This window comes from Macaca mulatta, chromosome 1 (assembly GCF_049350105.2).
Source record: "Macaca mulatta isolate MMU2019108-1 chromosome 1, T2T-MMU8v2.0, whole genome shotgun sequence".
Classification (NCBI taxonomy): Eukaryota; Metazoa; Chordata; class Mammalia; order Primates; family Cercopithecidae; genus Macaca; species Macaca mulatta.
This window is the reverse complement of record NC_133406.1, coordinates 2217912-2243019: the sequence shown is the minus strand read 5'-3', so window position 1 is coordinate 2243019 and position 25108 is coordinate 2217912. Positions and strand designations below refer to the sequence as shown.

Sequence of the window (25108 nt, the reverse complement as noted above, 5' to 3'; positions counted from 1 at the left end):
GCTGACCGCTGCCTGGGATTCCGGTTTATGAGGTTGGGGGGAGCCCTGTCACCAGGCGGCTGTGATGCACAGCCAGGATGGAACTCCGTCTTGGAGGAGGTGGCCAACCCTCAATGGGCTTCCGGCGTCATCTCGCCGCAGGAAGCCCTCAGCGGGCAGACATCAGGTGGCCACTGTCCAAATCCGGTAAGGGAAAACATCCTGGGAGAAACAATGACCTCAAAATAAAAATGAGGCTGGTCGCGGTGGCTCACGCCTGTAACCCTAGCACTTTGCAAAGCCGAGGCAGGAGGATTGTTTGAGCCCAGGAGATGTAAGGCTGTCCTAAGTGATCACACCTCTGCACTCGAGCCCGGGTGACAGAGCGGACCCTGTCTCAAATACCAAATAAAATGTCAATAAAAATGAGAGTAAGATGACCATCTTAAAATTCAGGGCTATTTCTCACAACTGCAAATGAGTCTACATTTATCTCAGTTTTTTTTTAAAGGATGGAATCACAATATCCTGGACAAAGCCCCAGTACCCCCCACGGTGCCCCCCACTGTGCCCTAACCACTCCCTCAGATTCGAATCCAGGTGCTCCCTCCACCCCTGGCCCCAGGCTTAGCCCAGCTCAGACCCCCCCATTGCTCAGGGCATCGGCCCCTGACTCGGTTTACCTGACATTATGGAGTGTCTACATCTGGGCAGCAGCTTGCTGTTCTCCGCCCTTGACTCTCTCATCAGTGTCCAGGTGTTGACCACTGCTTTGTTCCGGATCTTTTTAGCCCTTTCATGTGCAAAGATGGACACACTCTTAGGCCTGGAGCCCCTTGCCGGAGCAGCAGCACCCCCAGGCCCCCTGCCCCAGGTGACTTGAGATTCCACACCGGGTCTGGTTCCATTCAACTATTAAGACCAAAGTGATTGAATCATCTGCACAGTCCAAATAAACACGAGCAGCTCAGCCAGGCCAGGCCTCGGCCCCTGACATGTCCTGGGACCTGAACACACTCAGCCAATTGGGCTGACTTGGTTAACCTAAGAACCTGCCCAATCCCTGTTGCTGCTGAAATAACTCCTGGCCTGGAGGCTGCTGGGACTGCTCTGCGCATGCGCCAGGCTGGGAGGCGCCTCGGAGGTGCTCCAGGTCGCTCCTTCCAATGTTGTCAGAGAAAACAGATATCCCCAAATACTGCATGGGATATACAGTAAAACATTCCTTGTTCTCCAAAATTTCAATGTAACTAAGCACCTTGTATTTTTATTTGTTAAATCTGGTAACTGTACCCCTTTCATTTCACACAGGGGAGATGGAATCAGAGTTTACAAGTCCCACGGGCTGTGGGCACCATTTTCTCTCTCCCCTGTATCACATGGTCCCTCCTGTACAGACTGGGAGCCACAGATTTGCACCTGATAAGCAGGGAGAAAACAAACGTTCTGGATACCGCTTAAGGCAAAATTCGATCTAAAGCTCCGAGCTTGCACTGGGCGCGGCGGCTCACACCTGTAATCTAGCACTTTGGGAGGCCGAGGAGGGAGGATCGGTTGAGGATGCCATGTGCCGCTGTACCCCAGGCTGGGTGACAGGGTGACACCCTATCTCAGAAAATAAAAATAAAACCTGAGCTTGTGTCAGATGCTGGAGGAAAATGCCTCATGGTGTGACAATACTGAGGCTGTGCAGTGAAGAATGAGAAGGAAGACGTTTGTCACCAACATGCAAGTGCTCCTGTGCTGAGAAGAGGGCCAGAGAAAAGACCGGAAGGGGAGGCATTTCCTGGGTGGCATCATTGTGACCACAGTTCCCCACCCTCCCTCACACACCAGGCAGAACTCTGCTGGGCACGGTTCACACCTACCTCCCGCGGTCAGAGCTCTCCCCAGTGCTGGGCACAGTTCACACCTACCTCCCGCGGTCAGAGCTCTCCCCAGTGCTGGGCACAGTTCACACCTACCTCCCGCGGTCAGAGCTCTCCCCAGTGCTGAGAATGAGGAATGCTGGCTCAGGGTAACGGGATGGGGGAGAGGTTCTATTTCTTGCCCATGGTCACAGCTGCTAGGGCCAGACTCTGACCTCTAAGCCCATAGACCTGGCGAATGACATATCAGGGCTGGCAAGTCAGTTTCACCTCATGTGCCAACTCCAGCTGCCCAGAACCGGGTCTGACAGTCCCAAGCTCCTGCCCAGACTCGGTGGGGAGCTGTTCTGGTGGATTCCCAAGGCTGGCCTTCGCCTGAGGAGGAGCAGGGCAGCATGTGGGGAGGGTCCTACCGTGGCCACAGACTCCCCTCTCCCCACGCCTCTCTATCTTAGAAGGTTCAGGAGAGCAGGCTTGGAAGGAGCTGCAGAGGCCGAGGGGCAGCCTCCCGTAGTGCTGACCGAGTGGGCCTGTCTCCCAGCCAGGTGGGTGGGAAGGAACCTGGCAGTGACAGCCGCCCCCCGGCCCGGTGACTCCTGTGGCCATCAGGCCACCTCCAGACTGCAGTGTGCGGTGTGGGCCCTGGGAAGTACGGTAACTGACAGTGTGGAGAGCTGGTCTGCGCAGGGGCTGCAGGGCGGCCCCGCGAGTGGCTCTGACCAAGAAGCTGTCGCTCACAGAGCTCATCTTCATTTGTCATTAGCACAAAAATCCCCTGCCTGGCACCATTCTCTACCGGTGCCCTGTGCAACCGAAGGAGAAAGCTGTGAAACAGCCGTGCTATTCGGCAGGAAAACACAGGGACAGATCAGGCCAATCACGTCAGGACTGGCATCCGCGCCGCCCCCATCCCTGAGCCCCCAGCTCTGCTCCCATCCAGGACCCAGCGACACAGCCCTGCCCCGAGGCTCCAGGTCTCCATTCTTTCCCCTCGTGTTTTAGTTCCTTTCATTCCTCTCTCTCACATCGTTTCCTTCTCCTCCCGGACCCCCTTCCCAGTGCCAACCCCTGCAGTCTAAGAGCACTAAGACTTTGCTAGATTTAGAACGTAGAACCACCATGGATGATAAATATTCAGACGTACCTTTCCGCGTATCTTAGTGTTGATAAAGTTTCCTTGTAGCAGATGTCAGCTGGACTTACGGCGGCAATCTGTAAAAACATCCCGTTCAGACTTTGTTACTAATAGAGGAATTTATTGTTACTAAAGCAGCTCATATTCACAGAACAGTTTGGCATCTTGTAATTTGTGATATTGTTCCAATTTTACAGTTTAGAAATGGAGGCTTAGAGGAATGCCTGAGGCCACTTGCTAAGCTGGGGCTCGAACCTACCCCTGCCTAACTCATACCTGTGCTGCCAGTCGCGGGACTGGCCGCCCTCAGGACTGAGTCCTCTGTGGACCCCCTCAGGGGCTTGAGTGACGGTTGAATGTTAGCCTTAGAGACCTTGCTCATTTCCTGACAGCCACTTGTATGGTTTCAAGTCTGGCTGTTGACTTTATTTATACTTATATTTTTTTGAGACAGGGACTCACTCTGTCACCCTGGCTGGAGTATGGTGGAGCAATCATGGTTCACAGCCTCGACTTCTTGGGCTCAGGTGGTCCTCCTGCCTCAGCCTCCAGAGTAGCTGGGACTACAGACATGCACCACCACACTCAGCTAATTTTTGTGTTCTTTGTACAGACAGGATCTCCCTATGTTGCCCAGGCTGGCATTGAACTCCTGGGCTCAAGGGATATGCCCACCTCGGTCTCCCAAAGTGCTGGGATTAGAGGTATGAGCCATTGTGCCCGGCCTTGACTTTGGATTGATTGTTCCAGAATTCAGAAAAGTTTTCAAATCAGAAGCAAACTTTGTGATGATTGGGTGGGCAGATCACTGAGGGTGGCTGTGGAGGGTGGCTGAGGGTGGCTGTGGCAGCTGCTATGTAGCAGCACATCCTCTGTGGGCCGGGAGGCCCGTGACCCAGAGTACTGGGAGCCCGGGAAGTGATTATCTACGTTTGTCTAACTTCACAGCTATAAAGCTTGTTCGTTTATGTCGTCTCATTTAATCATCATGGCAATATTTTCAGGTGGATTTTTATTATCACCACTAAAAATTAAGGCTGTGAGACACTCGTGCTAAAACTGGGATTGGCGCCATAGAGACCGGAGAGCTTGGCTGTTGACCTTGCAGGTCCTCTGTTCTTTTTGCTTCTTGAGATGAAGGATGCCACCCACGGCCTCTCCCGAGCACGCTCCTTTGTCAAAGCTTGCAGGTTCCCGAGATGAAGGATGCCACCCACGGCCTCTCCCGAGCACGCTCCTTTGTCAAAGCACTGCACTGCCATCAGGCAGCCCCTGTCAAGTCTCGCAGGTCCGGGCGTCGTGCTGCGGGTCTCAGTGGCTTTGCACACATCTGCTGAGACCCGCTAGGTTGAATCTTGTAGGTTAACGTTCAGAGAGCATCTTACGTGCCTTCTTGTGTCCCAGGTTTTTGGGGGGATGTCCCATTGAGACCTACAGGTAACTGACAACCAGAAAAACTTTAAAATGAAGTATTGAAAACAGGATTAAGTGATCAAGAGTAAGGGTGTGTTTTACTGTGGATTTTGGAGAGAAATGCATGTAACTGGTCCCGACAGGGAGCATTTCTCTCCTAAGCAGGCAGCAGAGTGGAGGCCAGCACTGGGCTGGGGGCAGAGTTCACCACATTTTGTCCCTCCCTGCAGCTGAAGCTGAAGAGCAGAGTCCTGATTTTAACACATTCCACGCTGTGCCCACTTGGCGAACATTCGATAATGAGATTCTAGAGCCTTTGCTGAGATAACACGGGTGCAGCTACTCTCCAGGCTGAAGAAACACAGTCACACTGATTTCCAGCCTTGCCGGGGAACGACTCTGCTAACTTAGAATAACATGACATTGCTAGTTGTTTTTTTTAATTGTACTAGTTTTTTTCCTGATAATAAAAGTAGCGTGTATTCCTTGTAGAGAACTTAAACTACAGAAAAGAATAAATTTAAAAATTAGTAATATAGAAACATTGGACATTGTACTAGAGGACCAGAAGTTACGAGATAATGGTAGGTCATCATTTGTTAGTCCTGAGGGGGAAACAAAACAAGGCCAGGTGCAGTGGCTCATGCCTGTAACCCCAGAACTTTGAGAGGTCGAGAAAGGCAGATCACCTGAGATCAGGAGTTCAAGCCTGGCCAACAACTCGTCTCTACTAACATCAACTCGTTAGTAGAGATGAGTTCAAAACCCGTCTCTACTAAAAATTAAAAAAAAAAAAAAAAAAAAAAAGCCAGGTGCGATGGTGCATGCCTGTAGCTCCGGCTACTCGGGAGGCTGAGGAAGGAAAATCACTTGAACCCAGGAGGTGGAGCTTACAGTGAGCCGAGCTTGCACGGCACTCCAGCCTGGTTGACACAGTGAGACTCCGTCTAAAAAATTTTAAAAAATTGCTAGGCTAGGTCAATGCGAAGTACTGTATTATATTACAGGTGTGTTGGGAATAATTTTAATCCCAACAGCAACAACAATAACAACTACAATAGCAGAATCAGTGTAAAACGTTGTAAGAAAGGTATTTTACCAGAGCGGTTCTGCTGTTCCCGCCCAGAGCTGACTGGAGCAGTTTGGTCAAAACAGAATCTCTGTATGGAACGTGTAAGACCTTCTTCCCCACGGCAGCATCAGCCAGAGCACTGGAAGAAAAAGAAATGCAAGACAGAGAAAAAGAATGCCTCAAGAAGAAATCCGCCTTCCTTTGGGATACGTCGGACACAGCTCTCAAATCCCCTCTTTGGCCCCATAAGCCTGATGACTATATCCAATAGTGGAGATGCCTTCTGTCGTCAGTGCTGGAGTAATCTAGCTAAACACCGGCCTGACTCCTCCAAAATCAGCCCTGGAGAAGCCATAACCTAGAGGAGGAGGCCCAGGTCTGAGGAACAAACCACCCAAAGCTGCGAGGAAAACCCGAAGAACCTGCAGGTTACTGTAAGTTTGTGTGCAGAGGAGGAGCTGCAGTTCAAGGAAGGAGGTGCCAGGCCTGGCAGTGTGCAGATAGGTGTGCAGGGTAGTTTTAGGGCCTTTTCTTGCCTCTCTCATGCTGCCTTAAGATCCCATAAAGTTAGGACCTCATCTGACTATAGCCTCAGGATAGGAGTGAATGAGAAGCACCTGCCCTGCTCCAGTGGCCACAAAGAAAGCAGTGTCGGCACTGAAGAGAGTGGGGAAGCATGCAGGGAGATCCCGCCTGTGAGAAATTATAACCACAAACCGGCCGGGCACGGTGGCTCAGCCTATAATCCTGTAATCCCAGTACTTTGGGAGGCCGAGGTGGGCAGATCACTTGTGGTCAGGAGTTCAAGACCAGCCTGGCCAACACGCGAAACCCTGTCTATATTAAAAATACAAACATTAGCCAGGTGTGTTGGGGGCACCTGTAATCCCAGCTAGTCGGAAGGCTGAGGCAGGAGAACTGCTTGAAACCAGGAGGTGGAGGTTGAGGTGAGCAGAGATGGCACCACTGCCTGGGTAACAGATTGTCTCAAAAAAAAAAAAAAAAAAAAGTAAAAAGAAAAAGAAAAAAATTACAACCACAAATGGAAACCTATAAAATTCATCTAGCAGATTTGGAAAAGAAACAAAATGATTTTTTTTTAGGAAGGAAGAAATATAATAATTAAAAACATGATGGATAAGTTTAACAGCAAATTAGACACTGCCTAGTTGGAATTAGTGAACTGAATAGTTCTGAATAAATTATTCCGATTGCAGCCCAGTGACACAGATGAGAAACAAGAGAGGGAGTTTAGGAGCCACAGAGGACAGAGTTAGATCCCCCAAGTAGTCTAACTGAAGTCCTAGAAGCGAGGAAGAAATGGGAGCTAAAGCTGGAAGAGGAGATAGATATTTTATTGTAAAACATCATTGTAGGGAATGGCATTTTATGTTGCAGACTTTACGTTTTTTCAGTCTGAAATACAATGAAAAGAACCACTTAAGGCCAGGTGCGGTGGCTCACGCCTGTAATCTCAACACTTTGGGAGGCCGAGGCGGGCGGATCACCGTAGGTCAGGAGTTCGAGACCAGCCTGGCCAACATGGTGAAACCCCATCTCTACTAAAAATACAGAAAATAGCCGGGTGTGGTGGCAGATGCCTGTAATCCCAGCTACTCCAGAGGCTGAGGGTGGAGAATTGCTTGAACCAGGGAGGTGGAGGTTGCAGTGAGCTGAGATCACGCCACTGCACTCCAGCGTAGGCGACAAGAGCAAAACTCCGTCTCAAAAAAAAAAAAAGGGAGGTGATAGGTGAGAGATAGTGGCTGAGGATTTCCCAGAACTGATGAAAATCACTACTCTGGCTGGATGCTGTGGCTCACATCTGTAATCCCAGCACTTTGGGAGGCCAAAGTGGGCAGATCACGAGGTCAGGAGTTCGAGACCAGCCTGGCCCACATGGTGAAACCCCATCTCTACTAAAAATACAAAAAAATTAGCTGGGTGTGGTGGTGCACACCGATAGTCCCAGCTACTCAGGAGGCTGAGGCAGGAGAATCCTTTGAACCCAGGAGGCGGAGGTTGCAGTGAGCCAAGATTGTGCCATTGCATTCCAGCCTGGGCAGACTCTGTCTCAAAAAAAAAAAAAATCACTACTCCATAAAGTCATGAGGGCCCCAAGGGATTCCAAAGAGGAGGAAAAGAAATAGGTTTACACTCAGATGCAACAACATAGTGAAGCTGGAGAACACTAAAAATAAAGAGAAAAGCTTAAAAGCAGCTAGGGGAGAAAAGACAGATTGTCTTCAAGAAAAAGCAGTTAGATAACTGGTTGACAATAGGAAAATGCTTTCTGTGCAGAAAGAAAATACTACCCATCTAAAATTCCATACCCAGCAAAAATGTCTTTTTAAGAATGAGGTGGCTGGGTGCAGTGGCTCACATTTGTAATCCCAGCACTCTGGGAGACCAAGGTGGGAGCATAGCTTGAGCTTAGGAGTTCGAGACCAGCCTGGGCACCATGGAGAAACCCTGTCTCTACAAAAAAATATAAAAATTATCTGGATGTGGTGGAATGTGCCTGTGGTTCCAACTACCTGGGAGGCTGAGGTGGGAGGATTGCTTGAGCCTGGGGGTGTGGAGGCTGGAGTGAGCTGTGATTGTGCCACTGCACTCCAGCTTGGGTGACAGAGTGAGACCCTGTCTCAAAAAAAATAAAAGAATGAGGTAAAAATAAAGATATTTCAACCTAACAAAAACAGACTGCCACCAGCAGATCATCACTAGAGGAAACCCTAAATAATACACTTCAACCAGAAGGAAACTGACCTAAGAGAGCAGCTCTGAGGTATAAGAATGAGAACATTTTTAAAAGATAAACGTGAATGAACACTGTGTAAAATAGTGACAATGTCTTTTGGGGTGAAGGAAGAATTGAAATACATAACAAAGAAAAAAATATGTAACTGTCACATGTAGGATGAAGATTCTTGTATTATCCAGGAGGATTTATTACATTTAGACTTTGACCACAGATTTAAGAGCCAAGAAACAGAGTTAAGTCTACATTGGCCGGGCACAGTGGCTCACACCTGTAATCCCAGCACTTTGGCAGGCCGAGGAGGGAGAATCACTTGAGCTCAGGAGTTCGAGACCAACCTAGGCAACGTGGTGAAACCCCATCTCTACAAAAGCTACAAAAATTAGCTGGGCATGGTGGTGTGCGCTGTAATCCCAGCTACTCAGAAGGCTGAGGCAGGAATGTCGCTTGAGCTTGGAAGGCAGAGGTTGTAGTGAGTGGAGTTCACACCATTGCACTCCAGTCTGGGTGACAGAGCAAGACTCTGTCTCAAAAAAAAAAAAAAAAGTGAAAAGCGTATATCGAGCTTTGATATGACAGAGGTAGCATAGACGATCATTGGGGGAAGGAGGGACTACTCAACACATGGAACTGGAAAGATTGGTAATCTATAAGGAAAAAGGATGAAAAGCATGCCTACCTTACATCATACACAGAAATCAACTCAGGATGGATAGGAACTTAAATGTAATACAGGTAGTTACCTTTCTAACTCTAATTTTCTTTTCTTTTTTTTTTTTTTGAGATGGAGTCTCGCTCTGTCACCCAAGCTGGAGTGCAATGGCCGGATCTCGGCTCACTGCAAGCTCTGTGTCCCGAGTTTACCCCATTCTCCTGCCTCAGCCTCCTGAGTAGCTGGGACTACAGGCGCCCCCACCTCGCCCGGCTAATTTTTTTATATTTTTAGTAGAGACAGGGTTTCGCCGTGTTAGCCAGGATGGTCTCTATCTCTTGACCTCGTGATCCGCCCGTCTCGGCCTCCCAAAGTGCTGGGATTACAGGCTTGAGCCACCGGGCCCGGCCTTCTAATTTTCTTAAACAGGAAACAAATGCAAAACATAAACCTTAACCATAACTTCTGCTCATCAACAAACACCTTAAAGTGGAAAGACAAGTTAACTGGGAGAGATACTTTTAATACATTTACCTGAGAAAAGAATAATAAATCTGTAAAGAATGCCTACAAGTCAATACAAAGGCAATAATTCAAGAGAATGATAGAAAAAAAAAAGTAACAGGCATTGCAAGAGGAAGTACATTGCTAAGAAGCATATCAAGATGCTTAAACTCATTAGTAACCAGGAACATCAAGACCATAGTAAGATTTATTTGCACCAACTTAATTGGTAAATATAAAGAAATCTGATAATACCAAGTCTTAGAAAAGATGTAGATCAATCCGATATCTAATACATTGCTGCTGGGAATTAAATTGGTCCAACTATTTTGGAAAAGTCTGTTAACATCTTTCAAAATTGGGTATTCATATACCTTAGAACCCAACAATTTTAGTTATTTGTCTATATGCAAACTTTAATACAGTCACACATCCCATAACCATGTGGTGGTCAACCACAGACTATACACACAGCAGTGATGAAACCACCATATTTTTACCGTATCTTTTCTATGTTTAGATATACAAGTACTTACTGTTTTTTTTTTTTTTTTTTTTTTTTTGAGATGGAGTCTTGCTCTGTCGCCCAGGCTGGAGTACAGTGGCCGGATCTCAGCTCACTGCAAGCTCCGCCTCCCGGGTTCACGCCATTCTCCTGCCTCAGCCTCCGGAATAGCTGGGACTACAGGCGCCCGCCACCTCGCCCGGCTAGTTTTTTGTATTTTTTAGTAGAGACGGGGTTTCACCGTGTTAGCCAGGATGGTCTCGATCTCCTGACCTCGTGATCCACCCGTCTCGGCCTCCCAAAGTGCTGGGATTACAGGCTTGAGCCACCGCGCCCGGCCACAAGTACTTACTGTTATGTTACAGTTGCCTGCGATATTCAGCCCAGTTACATGCTGTACTGCAGTATAAGCACAGCTGGGAGCAATCTTTTATAACAAAGAGCCTGGTGCTCTGCAGGCAACACCATCCCATCGAGGTTTGTGTAAGTACACTCTATGATGTTTACACAACAAAATTGCCTACTGATGCATTTCTGAGAACATATCCCCACTGGATTTTTGTTAGTTTTGTTTTGTTTTGAGCCAGGGCCTCACTGTGTCACCCAGCCTGGAGTGCAGTGGCATAATCAGAGCTCACTGCAACCTCTGCTTCCTGGACTCCAGTGATCCTCCCACCTCAGCCTCCTGAGTAACTGGGATTACAGGCAGGCACCACCACGTCTGGCTAATTTAAAAAAATTTTTTGAGATGAGGTTTTGCCACGTTACCCATGGTGGTCTCAACTTCCTTGGCTCAAGTGATCCACCCACGCTGGCCTCCATATTGCCATTGTTTTTTTGTTGTTGTTGCGTTTTTTTTGTTTTGTTTTGTTTTGACACTGTGTTTCACTCTTGTCACCCAGGCTGGAGTACAATGGTGCCATCTCGGCTCACTGCAACCTCCACCTCCCGGGTTCAAGTGATTCTCCTGCCTCAGCCTCCCGAGTAGCTGGGATTATAGGCATGTACCACCATGCCCAGCTAATTTTGTATTTTTAGCAGAGACAGGGTTTCTCCATGTTAGTCAGGCTGGTCTTGAACTCCTGACCTCAGGTGATCCGCCTGCCTTGGCCTCCCAAAGTGCTGGGATTACAGGCGTGAGCCACCATGTCCGGCCGATATCCCCATTGTTAAGCGATGCATGACTGTGTTAATACCCAATGATTTGCACAGGAATGCTCATAATAGCACTACTTATAATAGCAAAAAACAAACTGGGGACAATCAAAATGCCAGTCAGGGAATGAATAAATTGTGGCATATTCCCACAGCGGAATCCTATGCAACAATGAAAAACAACGATTGCTCCACACAACAACGTGGAAGAATCTCATAGACAATGTTCAGTGAAAGAATGGAAAACTCACTCTAGGTACAGCATCATGTGGATATATACTGTTAATACCGTTGAGTCTAAAAGCAAGTCCTTGCAGTCCTACTCCTGCCTACATACCCGAGAGAAATGAGTGACTATTTTCCCCAAAATACACGTATAAAAACATTCACAGCAACTTTATAACAGCCCAAACCTGGAAATAAGCTAAATGCCCCTCAATTGGAGAATGGATAAGTAAATTATGAGATATTCACACATTGATATATTGCATAACAATGAAAATAATAACTGGTACATGAAACAACTTTGATTAATATCATAGACGCAATCCTTGGTGAAAGAAGCCAGATGGTTAAGTCGGTGACCTCATAAAAATGATTGCATTTATACGAAAATCACTACAATTAGGCAAATCTAATCCACAATGACAAAGGTCCATTTCTTCTGGTGGGAGTGTCAATCCGGAGGGAGTATGAAGAGCTGTGTGGGTTTTGGAAATGTGTTATACTCTGATCTGGATGATAATGACGGAGGTATATACATCTATAAAAACTTATGTGCTGAACGCGTAGGATTTGTGTACTTTACTGTAGTTTACACCTTAATGAGAAAAGTTTTTAAAGTTCCAGAAGACAAAATGGAATTTCACCCTTTTTATAAAGTTCAGAAATGAGAGTTACTAAACAATAATATTCACATGTGATAAAACTAGGAAGGAGAGAGCTGAGCGGGGAGAGAACATAAAATTCAAGATGATGGTTACCTCCAAGGGGAGCATAGGAGAGGAACACCAACAATTCTTGGGTTGGATGGCAGTTGTATTGGTGTTACTCTATTTAAAAATAAAGTAATTGGTTTAAGATAAAATATGGAGGCCACCCAGGCATGAGCCAGTGACACCAGCGGATCATGCACCAAGGGTTATCATTAGTCCAGTTTTTCATACCTGAGGTCGTTTTTATAACACAAATACCGGTCCACTGATGATTTACCTGATAACATTTCCCAAATTGGTTAAACTTAAGTTAACGCGTGATCCTTCCCTCAGTCTGTCTCCTTCAGATCCTGAAGATTTCTGCCTCTCACTTCCTGCAAGGTCCACCAAATTAATGCTGGATTGTTTGGTCAGGTCTCTTTCTAGGAAAACCTGGAGGAAAGCATCACAGGTCATGCCACAGTATCAGGGAGGTGGCAGGCTGCATGGGCGGGCACTCCCCTTGACATGTAAAGTGGTCTTTTTTTTTTTTTTTGAAACAGTCTTGCTCTGTCTCCCAGTCTCCCAGGCTGGAGTGCAGTGGCATGATCTTGGCTCACTGCAACCTCCACCTCCCAGGTTCAAGTGATTCTCCTGCCTCAGCCTCCTGAGTAGCTGAGACTACAGGCACCTGCCACCACAGCTGGCTAATTTTCGTATCCTTAGTAGAGATGGGGTTTCACCATATTGTACAGGCTGGTCTCAAACTCCTGACCTCAAGCGATCCACCCACCTCAACCTCCCAAAGTGCTGGAATTACAGGCGTGAGCCACCGCGCCTGGCCTTAAATGGTTGTTTTCATTGTATTTCAGTCTGAAAAAACAAAATCTGCAACATAAAATGCCATTCCCTACAATAACATTTTACAATAAAATATCTCAGTCTCCTCTTCCCATTCTGTAAATCTCCTTTCCAGTAAAACGCTAGATACCGATTAGTGCTCCATTATTTCTATGACCAATAAATTCTTAATATAAATCACTGTGAAATCTGCAAAATAAGTAGCTCTTCAGGACTGTGTGGTCATGTGGAAAGAACATGTACTTCAGGATCCTACAGATTCCTTTGCAGCCTCCGTGACTTTGTGCAAACGACTTATCTTTTCAGAGTTTCAGCTTTCACAGTGGCAAACCAGTGATAGGAACACATTCCTGAGATGTTATGAGGGTTAAAGATCATAGAGGTGATGGTTGTAGCACACACCTGGCACACAATATCAGGTGTTAATATCACTACTGATCCCAATATACAGAGTACGGTGCTAACTCTCTTCACTCCTTTTTTCCTAGCTCATTTCTTCACTTGCCCCTAAAATACCAAGTTAAAAAAATATCAGGGCAAACCATGTATAAAGTTGGTGAATTTTACTAACATTGTGAAATCAAGTGAATAGTACTTAAAAGTTTACAAAGTTCCTTCAAATGCAATATATTTTTCAAGCTTCCTGACGTTACTGCAAGGAGAGTATCTCGTCTCATCTTACAGAAGAGGAAACTGAGGCTCAGAGGTTATTTCCCAAAGGCTTAGAGCTGGTGAACAGAGGTGTCCAGACTTGAACACAGTCCCGTGCTTTCCCCTTATTCCTGCATAGAATGGGATTCTTTTCATGGATTACTGTTCTATTACTGGTACTAAGACTTAGGGGACAGAGGTGGTAGGATCATAGCTACATGTAACATTGACCCAGGATTTGTGAATAGCCATTTCTAGATCAAACTGGTGGCACTGTAGGGATCACCCTCTGATGTCCACCGAGGTACCGGTGTGGAGGATCAAAGTGGGCTCTAGTGGATCTAAGATTCTAGTTAGTGGAATGTTACATGCACTGCTTGGTTCCTAAGAACTTACTTGGTGCGGCCGGGCGCGGTGGCTCACGCTGTAATCCCAGCACTTTGGGAGGCCAAGGTGGGCAGGTCACCTAAGGTCGGGAGTTCAAGACCAGCCTGACCAACATGGAGAAACCCCGTCTTTACTAAAAATACAAAATTAGCCAGGCATGATGGTGCACGCCAGTAATCCCAGCTACTCGGGAGGCTGTGGCAGGAGAATCGCTTGAGCCTGGGAGGCGGAGGTTGCAGTGAGCCGAGATCGTGCCATTGCAATCCAGCCTGGGCAACAAGAGCAAAACTCCGTTTCAAAAAAAAAAAAAAACTTGATGCATCCACGCATGGAAAGGGTACTTCAGTACCTGGCAGTCCTCAGGCTCGTGGGTCTGAATGCTGGTCTCACGGTGGTAATGAACAGATGTGTTGCTGATGCAGTTCTCCAGGATAAACCATGGAGACACTCTCATACCTTCACAATTTGCTCCTTGATCAAATTGGGGTCAAAGCTTATTCCTCCAAGCCCTGGAATGTACTTGAGGGAAAACAGCTCTTAGTCCTATGGGGCCCTTTGGGGCTCTGATAGGCTCACTTAGGCTGGGTGGGGTGTGACCATTGAGGTGGGAGGGAGGCAGGAAAAGGGCACACATGTCCCCTTTTCCTGTTTCTGGCTCTATATGCTGTGGTTGGAAGAGCCACCTTCATCCATAGGTCAAATCTGCAGGATCCTGTAATACCCACCAACCCATTATGCCAGGGGGAGCCTTCCGCAGGGGGAGCCTTCCGCAGAGCAGCCTTGTGTGGAGATCCCACCAGGGGGAGCCTTCCGCAGGGGGAGCCTTCTGCAGGGGGAGCCTTCCTCCCAGAGCGGCGTTTTCTGGAGATGGGGACAGTGGTGTCCACTCGGCTCTCACCTGCTTGAACTGGATGGTGATGACCAGGTGGGACCGGCTGCTGCTGGCATTCATGTTGGTCGAAGCCGTGGTCCTTATTTTTGTTCCTTGTTCCATCAGCCTTTCAATTTGGGCATAGTTCTGACAGGGCACCAACTTCAGGCCTTCCACGTAAAAGCCCAGCTGTTGATCTTCCCTTACTCTGAGCCCACCAGGTTTTTTGGTTCTGGACAGTAAATCTCTTATCTATAGAAAATAGAACAAATAATGTAAACCTCAGGAAGGCAGGGGTTGTTGTTTACTTCAGTTCTGCATCTCTGCCTATATAGATGCTCAATAATAGTTATTGGATGAATGGATAAATTTCTGTAGGTATTTCATAATTTAGCAAAGTAAGAAATAGGGAAATTGCAAGCAAAAGGATAGGAAGACTGCCGTAATTAGTGAAGTCAGAAGCATGCTTCCACTGGAGACAGAGTTTTGCTTTGGTTGCCCAGGCTGGAGTGCAATGGCGTGATCTCGGCTCACCGCAACCTCCGCCTCCCCGGTTCAAGCAATTCTCCTGCCTCAGCCTCCCAAGTAGCTCAGGTTATAGGCATGCACCATCATGCCTGGCTACTTCTTGTATTTTTAGTAGAGACAGGGTTTTACCATGTGGGCCAGGCTAGTATCAAACTCCTGACCTCAGGTGATCTGCCTGCCTCCGCCTCCCAAAGTGCTGGAATTACAGGCGTGAGCCACCGTGCCTGGCCAGCTTTTCTTTTTAAGTTAAAAAAAAAATTTCTTTTATAAATACAGTTTTATTATTGTCAGGTATATACCTAGACCACTCAACCAGACTGAGTTCCCTAAGGGTGTGTGTCTTTTTACCAGTGGATCCTCACAGTTCCTGACACAGAGCATGCGCGATGAGCATTGCATGCACAGTGCAGCTGGAGCTGGGCTCACACCTGACACTTAGTTCACTGCTCCGGGGGCCGGGGAAGCTGCCTTTGCAGCATGATGAGATGTGTGAGTAGGTGTCCACAGCGGTCTGTCTATAAATAGGTGCTTCTGAAGTTTTTGCACTTGAACACATTGTTCTCTTATTAACACAAATATTCTCCTGGCAATCTCATTAACTCTATTTCATTAGCAACTCCTTTGCATATAATATAAAAATAAACCACCATAGCCTCTTTCTAAATTCTGTATTACAAAGTAATGAAGTCTTACTTTACTAAGAACAGTGATAAATAATAAAAGTAATTGGAAGTTAGTAATGTTCAAAGTACCTAACATGCACAGAAGACACGTTCTGCCTAGGTTAAGTCATGGCACAACAAATACCACTACCCTGAGACCTCTACTTCCAAGGGAAACTTAGTCTCAACAGTATTTGTGGCCAGGCACGGTGGCTCACGCCTATAATCCCAGCACTTTGGGAGGCTGAGGCTGGTGGATCATTAGAGGTCAGGAGTTCAAGACCGGTCTGGCCAAGATGGTGAAACCTCATCTCTACTAAAAATACAAAACAAATTAGCCGGGCATGTTGGCGGGCACCTATAGTCCCAGCTACTCAGGAGGCTGCGGCAGGAGAATCACTTGAACCCGGGAGGCAGAGATTGCAGTGAGCTGAGATCACACCACTGCACTCCAGCCTGGGCGACAGAAGAGACTCCATCTCAAACAAACAAACAAACAAAACCCCAGTATTTGCAACAGCCTAACCAAACCAGAAAATCTGGGTAATTCTTTGGATTTTATTATGGGAGGTTTGTGTGATGATGCTTACACCAGGGCCTTAGGGAAATTCCCATGTCCCCTTACTCTCAAAGCCACTGCTAAGAAGGCAAAGCAGAGTCATGCTGTGTCCCAGTCGAGCCGGAGCAGCCTGTGTTACGTGGTGCAGAGCGACCCGGACTGAGAATCAGACCTGGCATCTCAGTCCTGGTTCTGCCTCCAACATGTGAGACCTTTGGAAAGTCTCTGACATTACCAGTGTTCTCCTTCTAGAAGGACAGATTAAATGATCTCTAAGCTCTCCCCGAGCTCGAGCGTCTGTGGCTTTAAGTCCTAGAGTCCAGGCAAGATCGCAGATTGAAGTTTGGGGGAAGCAAAATTAGGATGACAGACATAAGGTGCCGGAGATAAAACATCAAAATGGGGACAACTTCTGCCTTAGCTAGGAAGCCTTTCTGTAATTTCCCCCGTGATAGAAATGATAGGAAGTGGCATATCAGACTGAAGACATGACTGAATCAGGCTTATTAGAAAAACGGCAAGTAAGTGTATCTGGATGGAATGGAAGTACAGGGACTGACAGGGACAGATGCTGGCAGCAGGACCCTCAAGTTATACCTGGAGATCAAGAGTGACGATGGGCCGGGTGCGGTGGCTCCTGCCTGTAATCCTTTGGGAGGCCGAGGCAGGAAGATTACCTGAGGCCAGGAGTTCGAGACCAGCCTGGGCAACATAGTGACACCCTGTCTCCACAATTTTTTTTTTTTAATTAGCTGGGCGTGGTAGTGTGCGCCTGTAGCTCCAGCTACTTGGAGGCTGAGGGAGGAGGATCACTCGAGCCCAGGAGTTTAAGGTTACAGTGAGTTATGATCATGCCACTGTACTCCAGCCTGGGCAACAGACAGAGACCTTGTTTCAAAAAGGAAAGAAAGAGAAAAAAAGATCACCACAACCTTGTCCCTGAGCTGGGCCATCGAGAGCCTCCTAACTCCTGCTCTGCTCTGTCTGGCACTCCTTCAAGTCCAGCTTCACTCTGCCGCTGGAGAAATACCTAAAACCCCGATCTGATATTTTACTCCCCCGTTTGGAAGCCTTGCTTGGTTCTCCGTTGACTGCTCATTGAAGGACTTTCCTTCTTGGCAACAATCTTTGGCTTCATCCCCGGATGCTCCCCCTACCCTCAGCAGCCTCATACCCACTCCCACCACACAGGGTACTTGCCCACCCTGTAAATGCTAACTTTCATGTGTTAATGGATTTAAAATACCCATCCTGCTGCCGGAAGTGCCGCTATTTCTATTTGCACCTTGCACCCTCACTTCTCTGCCTCGCCAAACTCATAACCCTCTTTCAAGGCCCAGCCTCGCTCCTCTGCGGACGGCAGGGAACAGCCGTGGTGGTATTAGCTCCACCCCTGCTTCCAAGCCTCCGCCCGGGTGCCGCTCCTGTGCACACATAGCATCGTGTTACTTGCTGCAGTGAGTGTTGCGTCCTCCACTGAGCTGCTCCAGGGCAGGAATCATGTCTTAGGTTTTATTCATCCTCAGAGTCTAGCATTCTGTCTAAAACAATAAGGATATTTAACAGACCTTATTTAATTGACTGTTGAAAGAACTGACGGAAAAATGAGGCTTGAAAAGGATCTTAGTGTCAGGCCTCTGAGCCCAAGCTAAGCCGTCATCTCCCCTGTGACCTGCACGTATACATCCAGACGGCCTGAAGTAACTGAAGAATCACAAAAGCAGTGAAAATGGCCTGTTCCTGCCTCAACTGGTGACATTACCTTGTGAAATTCCTTCTCCTGGCTCATCCTGGCTCAAAAGCTCCCCCACTGAGTACCTTGTGACCCCCACTCCTGCCAGCCAGAGAACAACCCCCTTTGACTGTAATTTTCCACTACCCACCCCAATCCTATAAAACAGCCCCACCCTTATCTCCCTTCATTGACTCTTTTCGGACTCAGCCCGCCTGTACCCAGGTGAAATAGCCTTGTTGCCCACACAAAGCCTGTTTGGTGGTCTCTTCACACGGACAAGAGTGAAACTTAGGATGCCCAATTCTCTGCTTTTGTTGTTGTTTTTTTGAGACGGAGTCTTGCTCTGTCACCCAGGCTGGAGTACAGTGGCGCAATCTCGGCTCACTACAAGCTCTGCCTCCCAGGTTCACGCCATTCTCCTGCCTCAGCCTCCTGAGTAGCCTCCTGGGACTACAGGCGCCCGCCACCATGCCCAGCTAATTTTTGGTATTTTTTAGTAGAGACAGGGTTTCGCCATGTTAACCAGGATGGTCTCGATCTCCTGACCTCGTGATCTGCCTGCCTCAGCCTCCCAAAGTGCTGGGATTACAGGCGTGAGCCATCGCGCCCGGCCCTGATTCTCTTACTTAGAGATAAGGAACAGAATTCCAGAGAGATTATCATCATGAGTGGCTGTCAGTAGGGGGACCATGGTAAGATGTCCTTCTCCCCCCATTCTTCCCCATAAGAACCCAGTAGTAAAGGGAGTAAGGTCCAGGGTTTGGGTAGTTTCTGGGGTTCCACTAAAACTATTAGCATATGGCCTCTGACCATAAGAAACCTACAGTTATAGGTACATTTGTCAATGTATCCATTCAGCAAGCATTTAGGAAGCACCGATTCTAGACTAAATATTGCATAAGTCCTGTGGATGAAAAAGTATGTGATTATTTGGAAATCACAACTATGTAAATAAAATTTTACAGTACAGTGTAATAAGTGCAAGGGGAAAGGGTAGAATGAAAAAAATGCTGAAGATCTAGCTTTGGATAGGCACTGTGTTAGACATTTAAAAATTTAGTACATCTTCAGATGTAGTGTCTTATTTTAAATTTTCCTTATGAAAATGCAAACTGAGCTCTGAGATAAGATGAGTTTCCAAAGTCACACAGCTAGTAAACAGGAGAGCTGGGCTTTGAAACCATCCTCTTCCGACTCTCCAGGAGCTGGGGAACCACAGCCTGTGAGCCGAATTCAGCCCACCGCCTGCTTTTGACCCTTGAGCTCTGAGTGTTTATCACGTTTTTAAATGGCTGAAACAAAAGTACTATTTTGTGACATATGAAAATGATGTAATATTCAAATTTAGTGTCTATAAGTAAAGTTTCATTGATACACAGACAGTTGCGCCTTCTCCCGTCTCGTCTACGGCTTCTGTTGAACTATGACAGCAGAGGTGAGTGCCTGCAGCAGGGACAGCGTGGCCCCCAAAGCCTGAACTATTGACTACCTGGCCCTTGGCGGGTAAAGTTTGCCAGTCCCTGTACAGTGTCATGCCGGCTGAAGCTACCTGCCTCAGACAGAGCAAGGTGCTGACCTTGAGCTGGATCTTCAAGTTTAGTGGTTTCTTTAAGGACAGAGAAGGGAGAATCGGTGCTCCAGGCAGAGAAAGGACAGATGCGAGAAAGGAGAACATGCTCTGGAAAGGAGGAACAGTTCCATGCGTGAAGAGAAGGGGACGTTGATGAAGTTGGAGAGGTAGGTGGGGCTGGGGGGTTGAGGCCAGGCCAGAGTTTACGGGCAGGACAGGTGACCCTGAGTCCCACGGGTTTGCTGAGCTGCAGAGTCGCCCAGATTTGCATGTCAGAAACATCTCTATTACCTGTTCATTGTAAATTTCCAGCATACTGAACGTAACCTGCATGGAGAAGAGCACACAAAGTAAATATTCTCTTGAAACAGTTATTTTGGGGGCAGAGAAGTGATAGCGAAACAACATAAATGTTGAACAACGGGAAAAAAGCTGATGCTAAATAAAGCAAAGCTCTTTTTCAATGTGCAATATGAGGTTCTCAAATAATGATATAGCGCAAGTTCTTCCAATAATTAAAAACAGATATAGGCTGGATGCGGTGGCTCACGCCTGTAATCCCAGGACTTTGGGAGGCCGAGGCAGGTGGATCACTTGAGGTCAGGAGTTTGAGACCAGCCTGACCAACATGGTGAAACCACGTCTCCACTAAAAACACAAAAATTAGCCAGGCGTGGTGGCGGGTGCTTGTAGTCCCAGCTGCTCGGGAGGCTGAGGCAGGAGAGTCACTTGAACCTGGGAGGTGGAGGTTGCAATGAGCTGAGATCGCACCACTGCACTCCAGCCTGGGCGACAGAGTGAGGCTCCATCTCACAAAAATAAAAACAACAACAATAAAAAGATACAAAACAGTAGTACATGTGTTTTGGTCTCAACTGGGGACAGAGGAAGGCTCTTCTTTCATGTTCACGCCCCAACCTGAACATATGTGGAGAGACTGGTCTCCACCCGCCCATGCTCTCGGACTCCTGCTAGCCAACCTCGCACCACTTAAGCAGGAGTGGGGGACTCTGGATGGCTCTAGTGTAGAGCAAAGGCCTCGAGTACTGGCATTTTCCCACCTCCCCCAAGAAAAAGCTGGCTTGTCTGTCACCCCGCAGTAAGTCTTGCTAGTCAGGCCTTGCAGCCACAGAGCTTCCTGTTAGCTTCCGTATGTCTCATGTTTTTTATTTTTATTTTCCATATGTAATATATCCATGTAAGGGTGTCTCATGTTTAAAAATGAACAAAGGGCCAAGGATTAGCAGACAGAGAAAGCCTGCAATATAGAGAGAGGGGTTAAAACAAACAAGTAGAAAGAAGGAACTCAGGAAACAGACTGAGAGAGTAAAAGGCAATGTTTTTTTCTTTCTTTTCTTTTTTTTTCTTTTTTTTTTTTTTTTTGAGGCAGAGTCTCGCACTGTCACCCGGGCTGGAGTGCAGTGGCACAATCTTGGCTCACTGCAACCTCTGCCTCCCAGGTTCAAGCGATTCTGCTGTCTCAGTCTCCCAAGTAGCTGGGATTACGGGCGCCCACCACCAGGCCCAGCTAATTTTTTTTGTATTTTCAGTAGAGACGGGGGTTTCACCATGTTGGCCAGGCTGGTCTCGAACTCCTGACCTTGTGATTCACCTGCCTCGGCCTCCCAAAGTGCTGGGATTACAGGTGTGAGCCACCATGCCCAGCATTTTTTTTGTTGTTTTTTAAGACAAGGTTCTGCTGTCGCCCAGGCTGGAAATGTAGTGGTATGATCTCAGCTCACTGTAGCCTCAACCGCTGGGCTCAAGCAATTCTCCTGCCTCAGCCTCCTGAGTAGTTGGGACTATAGGATCATGCCACCACGCCCAGCCAACTTTTGTATTTTTAGTAGAGGTGGGATTTTTCCATCTTGCTCAGGCTGGTCTTGAACTCCTGGCCTCAAGTGATATGCCCCCCTCGTCCTCTCAAAGTGCTGGGATTACAGGCATGAGTCACCGTGCTCAGCTTAGAAATATTTTTTAAAGCCCTAGAAGTAATAGCCTCAAAGAAAGAATTATACCCATGGAAAAAAAGAGAATTTTATTTGAAAGAACAACCAGAGAATAAAAGAAAGTGCTTGTAAATTAAATTTATGAATGACAGCCAAAATAAAAATGCAGGAGGGTTATAATAACATTAAGGGAAACTTCTAGAATGCAGAATAAAAAACCAGTGGTGGCTCACACTTGGAATTCCAGCTACTTGAGAGACTGATGCCAGGAGGATCCCTTGAGCCCAGGAGTTCAAGACAAGCCTGGGCAACAGAGTGAGACTCCATCTCTTTTAAAAAAGAAAAGACCAAGAAATAGAAGATAGGTTGTAAAAGATAATAAAATTACAACATTAGTACGAGAGGCCCAAAATCCAATTAGTAGGAATTTCAGAAAGGGAAAACAAGAAATACAGGAGATAAAATAAGAAATAATATAAGAAAAGTTTTCCAGAACTGAAGGACAGGAATCTCCAAATTGAAAAAGGTCCACCAAGTGTCCAGCATGATAAATGAAAAAAGACTCATTAAGATGTCAGAACATCAGGCCGGGCGCGGTGGCTCAAGCCTGTAATCCCAGCACTTTGGGAGGCTGAGACGGGCAGATCACGAGGTCAGGAGATCGAGACCATCCTGGCTAACACGGTGAAACCCCGTCTCTACTAAAAAAAATACAAAAAACTAGCCGGGCGAGGTGGTGGGCGCCTGTAGTCCCAGCTACTCAGGAGGCTGAGGCAGGAGAATGACGTGAACCCGGGAGGCGGAGCTTGCAGTGAGCTGAGATCTGGCCACTGCACTCCAGCCTGGACGACAGAGCGAGACTCCGTCTCAACAACAACAACAAAAAGATGTCAGAACATCAAGGATAATGAGAAGACCCTGAAGGCTGCGAGAGAGAAACTGACCGTCAAAAATGGTTGCATACAAAGAACTGGCGATCAGAATGGTAGCCAACTTCTCAGCTGCAACACTAGAACTTAAACTATAACGGAGGCCTTCAATATTCTCAGAGAATTCTATTCCAGGTAAATGTCAGTCAAGTGTGGAGGTAGGAAAAGATATTTTCAGTTGTGCAAAGGATGAAAAGAAAAATGTACTCTGGATGCACCTTTTCTGAGAAAATTGCAGCAAAAAGAGAGTAAATCAAAAAAGAAGAATACATTGGGTCCAGGAGTCAGGGGAGCCAACGAAGGTGAAGGTTGAAGTCAAGTTCCAGAATGACAGTGTTGAGTAGCTCTGTAGCAACAGTGCTCCAAATTGTGCTAATACAATTAACACAGTTGTAATAGGAGAACTGAGGACTCCTGCTGAAGGAGACCCCAAATATCATGGTACCAGTACATTGGAGTGTGTGGAAAAGATTGTCAATAGGTATGTGACAGTGATTTGGAGCACTTAGATTTATAGAAAAGTAAACATAATTAAAATGGCAATTAAAAATTCCAAGAAAAATAAAATGTGGAAAGGATGTATGCGGTATTTGGTGCAGCAGTGAACAATACTTGTGCAGTTAAAATGTTCATAATTAAATTCTGAGGCAGACACTGTTAAGAAAAAATAGTAAGATGTTAACAATTATTGATTTAACCAAATGTTATAATAAGCATTGTCCTAAATGTAGGGAGTATGGCAGGAGGACATATTGTAGTTGGGGAGTATGTGGGGGGAAGGTACCGTGGCTGGGGAGTATGTGGGGGGAAGGTACCGTGGCTGGAGAGTATGTGGGGGGAAGGTACCGTGGCTGGGGTGTATGTGGGGGGAAGGTACCGTGGCTGGGGTGTATGTGGGGGGAAGGTACCGTGGCTGGAGAGTATGTGGGGGGAAGGTACCGTGGCTGGGGAGTATGTGGGGGGAAGGTACCGTGGCTGGGGAGTATGTGGGGGGAAGGTACCGTGGCTGGGGTGTATGTGGGGGGAAGGTACCGTGGCTGGGGTGTATGTGGGGGGAAGGTACCGTGGCTGGAGAGTATGTGGGGGGAAGGTACCGTGGCTGGGGAGTATGTGGGGGGAAGGTACCGTGGCTGGAGAGTATGTGGGGGGAAGGTACCGTGGCTGGAGAGTATGTGGGGGGAAGGTACCGTGGCTGGGGAGTATGTGGGGGGAAGGTACCGTGGCTGGAGAGTATGGGGGGGGGAAGGTACCGTGGCTGGGGAGTATGTGGGGGGAAGGTACCGTGGCTGGGGAGTATGTGGGGGGAAGGTACCGTGGCTGGGGTGTATGTGGGGGGAAGGTACCGTGGCTGGAGAGTATGTGGGGGGAAGGTACCGTGGCTGGGGTGTATGTGGGGGGAACGTACTGTGGTTGGGGTGTATGTGGGGGGAAGGTACCGTGGCTGGAGAGTATGTGGGGGGAAGGTACCGTGGCTGGGGAGTGTGTGGGGGGAAGGTACTGTGGCTGGGGAGTGTGTGGGGGGAAGGTACCGTGGCTGGGGAGTATGGTGGGGGAAGGTACCGTGGCTGGGGAGTATGGGGGGGGAAGGTACCATGGCTGGGGAGTATGGGGGGGGAAGGTACCGTGGCTGGGGAGTATGTGTGGGGGGAAGGTACCGTGGCTGGGGAGTATGTGTGGAGAAGGTACCGTGGCTGGGGAGTGTGTGGGGGGAAGGTACTGTGGCTGGGGAGTATGTTGGGGGGGAAGGTACCGTGGCTGGGGAGTATGTGGGGGGAAGGTACCGTGGCTGGGGTGTATGTGGGGGGAAGGTACCGTGGCTGGGGAGTATGTGGGGGAACGTACTGTGGTTGGGGTGTATGTGGGGGGAAGGTACCGTGGCTGGGGAGTATGTGGGGGGGGAAGGTACCGTGGCTGGGGAGTGTGTGGGGGGAAGGTACCGTGGCTGGGGAGTGTGTGGGGGGACGGTACCGTGGCTGGGGAGTATGGTGGGGGAAGGTACCGTGGCTGGGGAGTATGTGGGGGGAAGGTACCGTGGCTGGGGAGTATGTGGGGGGAAGGTACCGTGGCTGGGGAGTGTGTGGGGGGAAGGTACCGTGGCTGGGGAGTGTGTGGGGGGACAGTACCGTGGCTGGGGAGTATGGTGGGGGAAGGTACCGTGGCTGGGGAGTATGGGGGGGGAAGGTACCGTGGCTGGGGAGTATGTGGGGGGGGAAGGTACCGTGGCTGGGGAGTATGTGGGGGGGGAAGGTACCGTGGCTGGGGAGTGGGTGGGGGGACGGTACCGTGGCTGGGGAGTATGGTGGGGGAAGGTACCGTGGCTGGGGAGTATGGGGGGGGAAGGTACCGTGGCTGGGGAGTATGTGGGGGGAAGGTACTGTGGCTGGGGAGTATGTGTGGAGAAGGTACCGTGGCTGGGGAGTGTGTGGGGGGAAGGTACTGTGGCTGGGG

General features: G+C 48.1%; 1 protein-coding gene across 1 annotated transcript in view; it reads right to left on the bottom strand.

Annotated features, from left to right (window-relative positions):
• LOC100428043 (kinesin-like protein KIF28P) overlaps nt 1–25108 on the bottom strand; it is a 70204-nt gene that overhangs the window by 26677 nt on the left and 18419 nt on the right. The window contains 6 exon segments of the mRNA XM_077997610.1: nt 689–772; nt 2992–3059; nt 5495–5606; nt 12257–12411; nt 14756–14980; nt 20074–20109. Coding sequence (XP_077853736.1) covers nt 689–772; nt 2992–3059; nt 5495–5606; nt 12257–12411; nt 14756–14980; nt 20074–20109 — 680 coding nt within the window.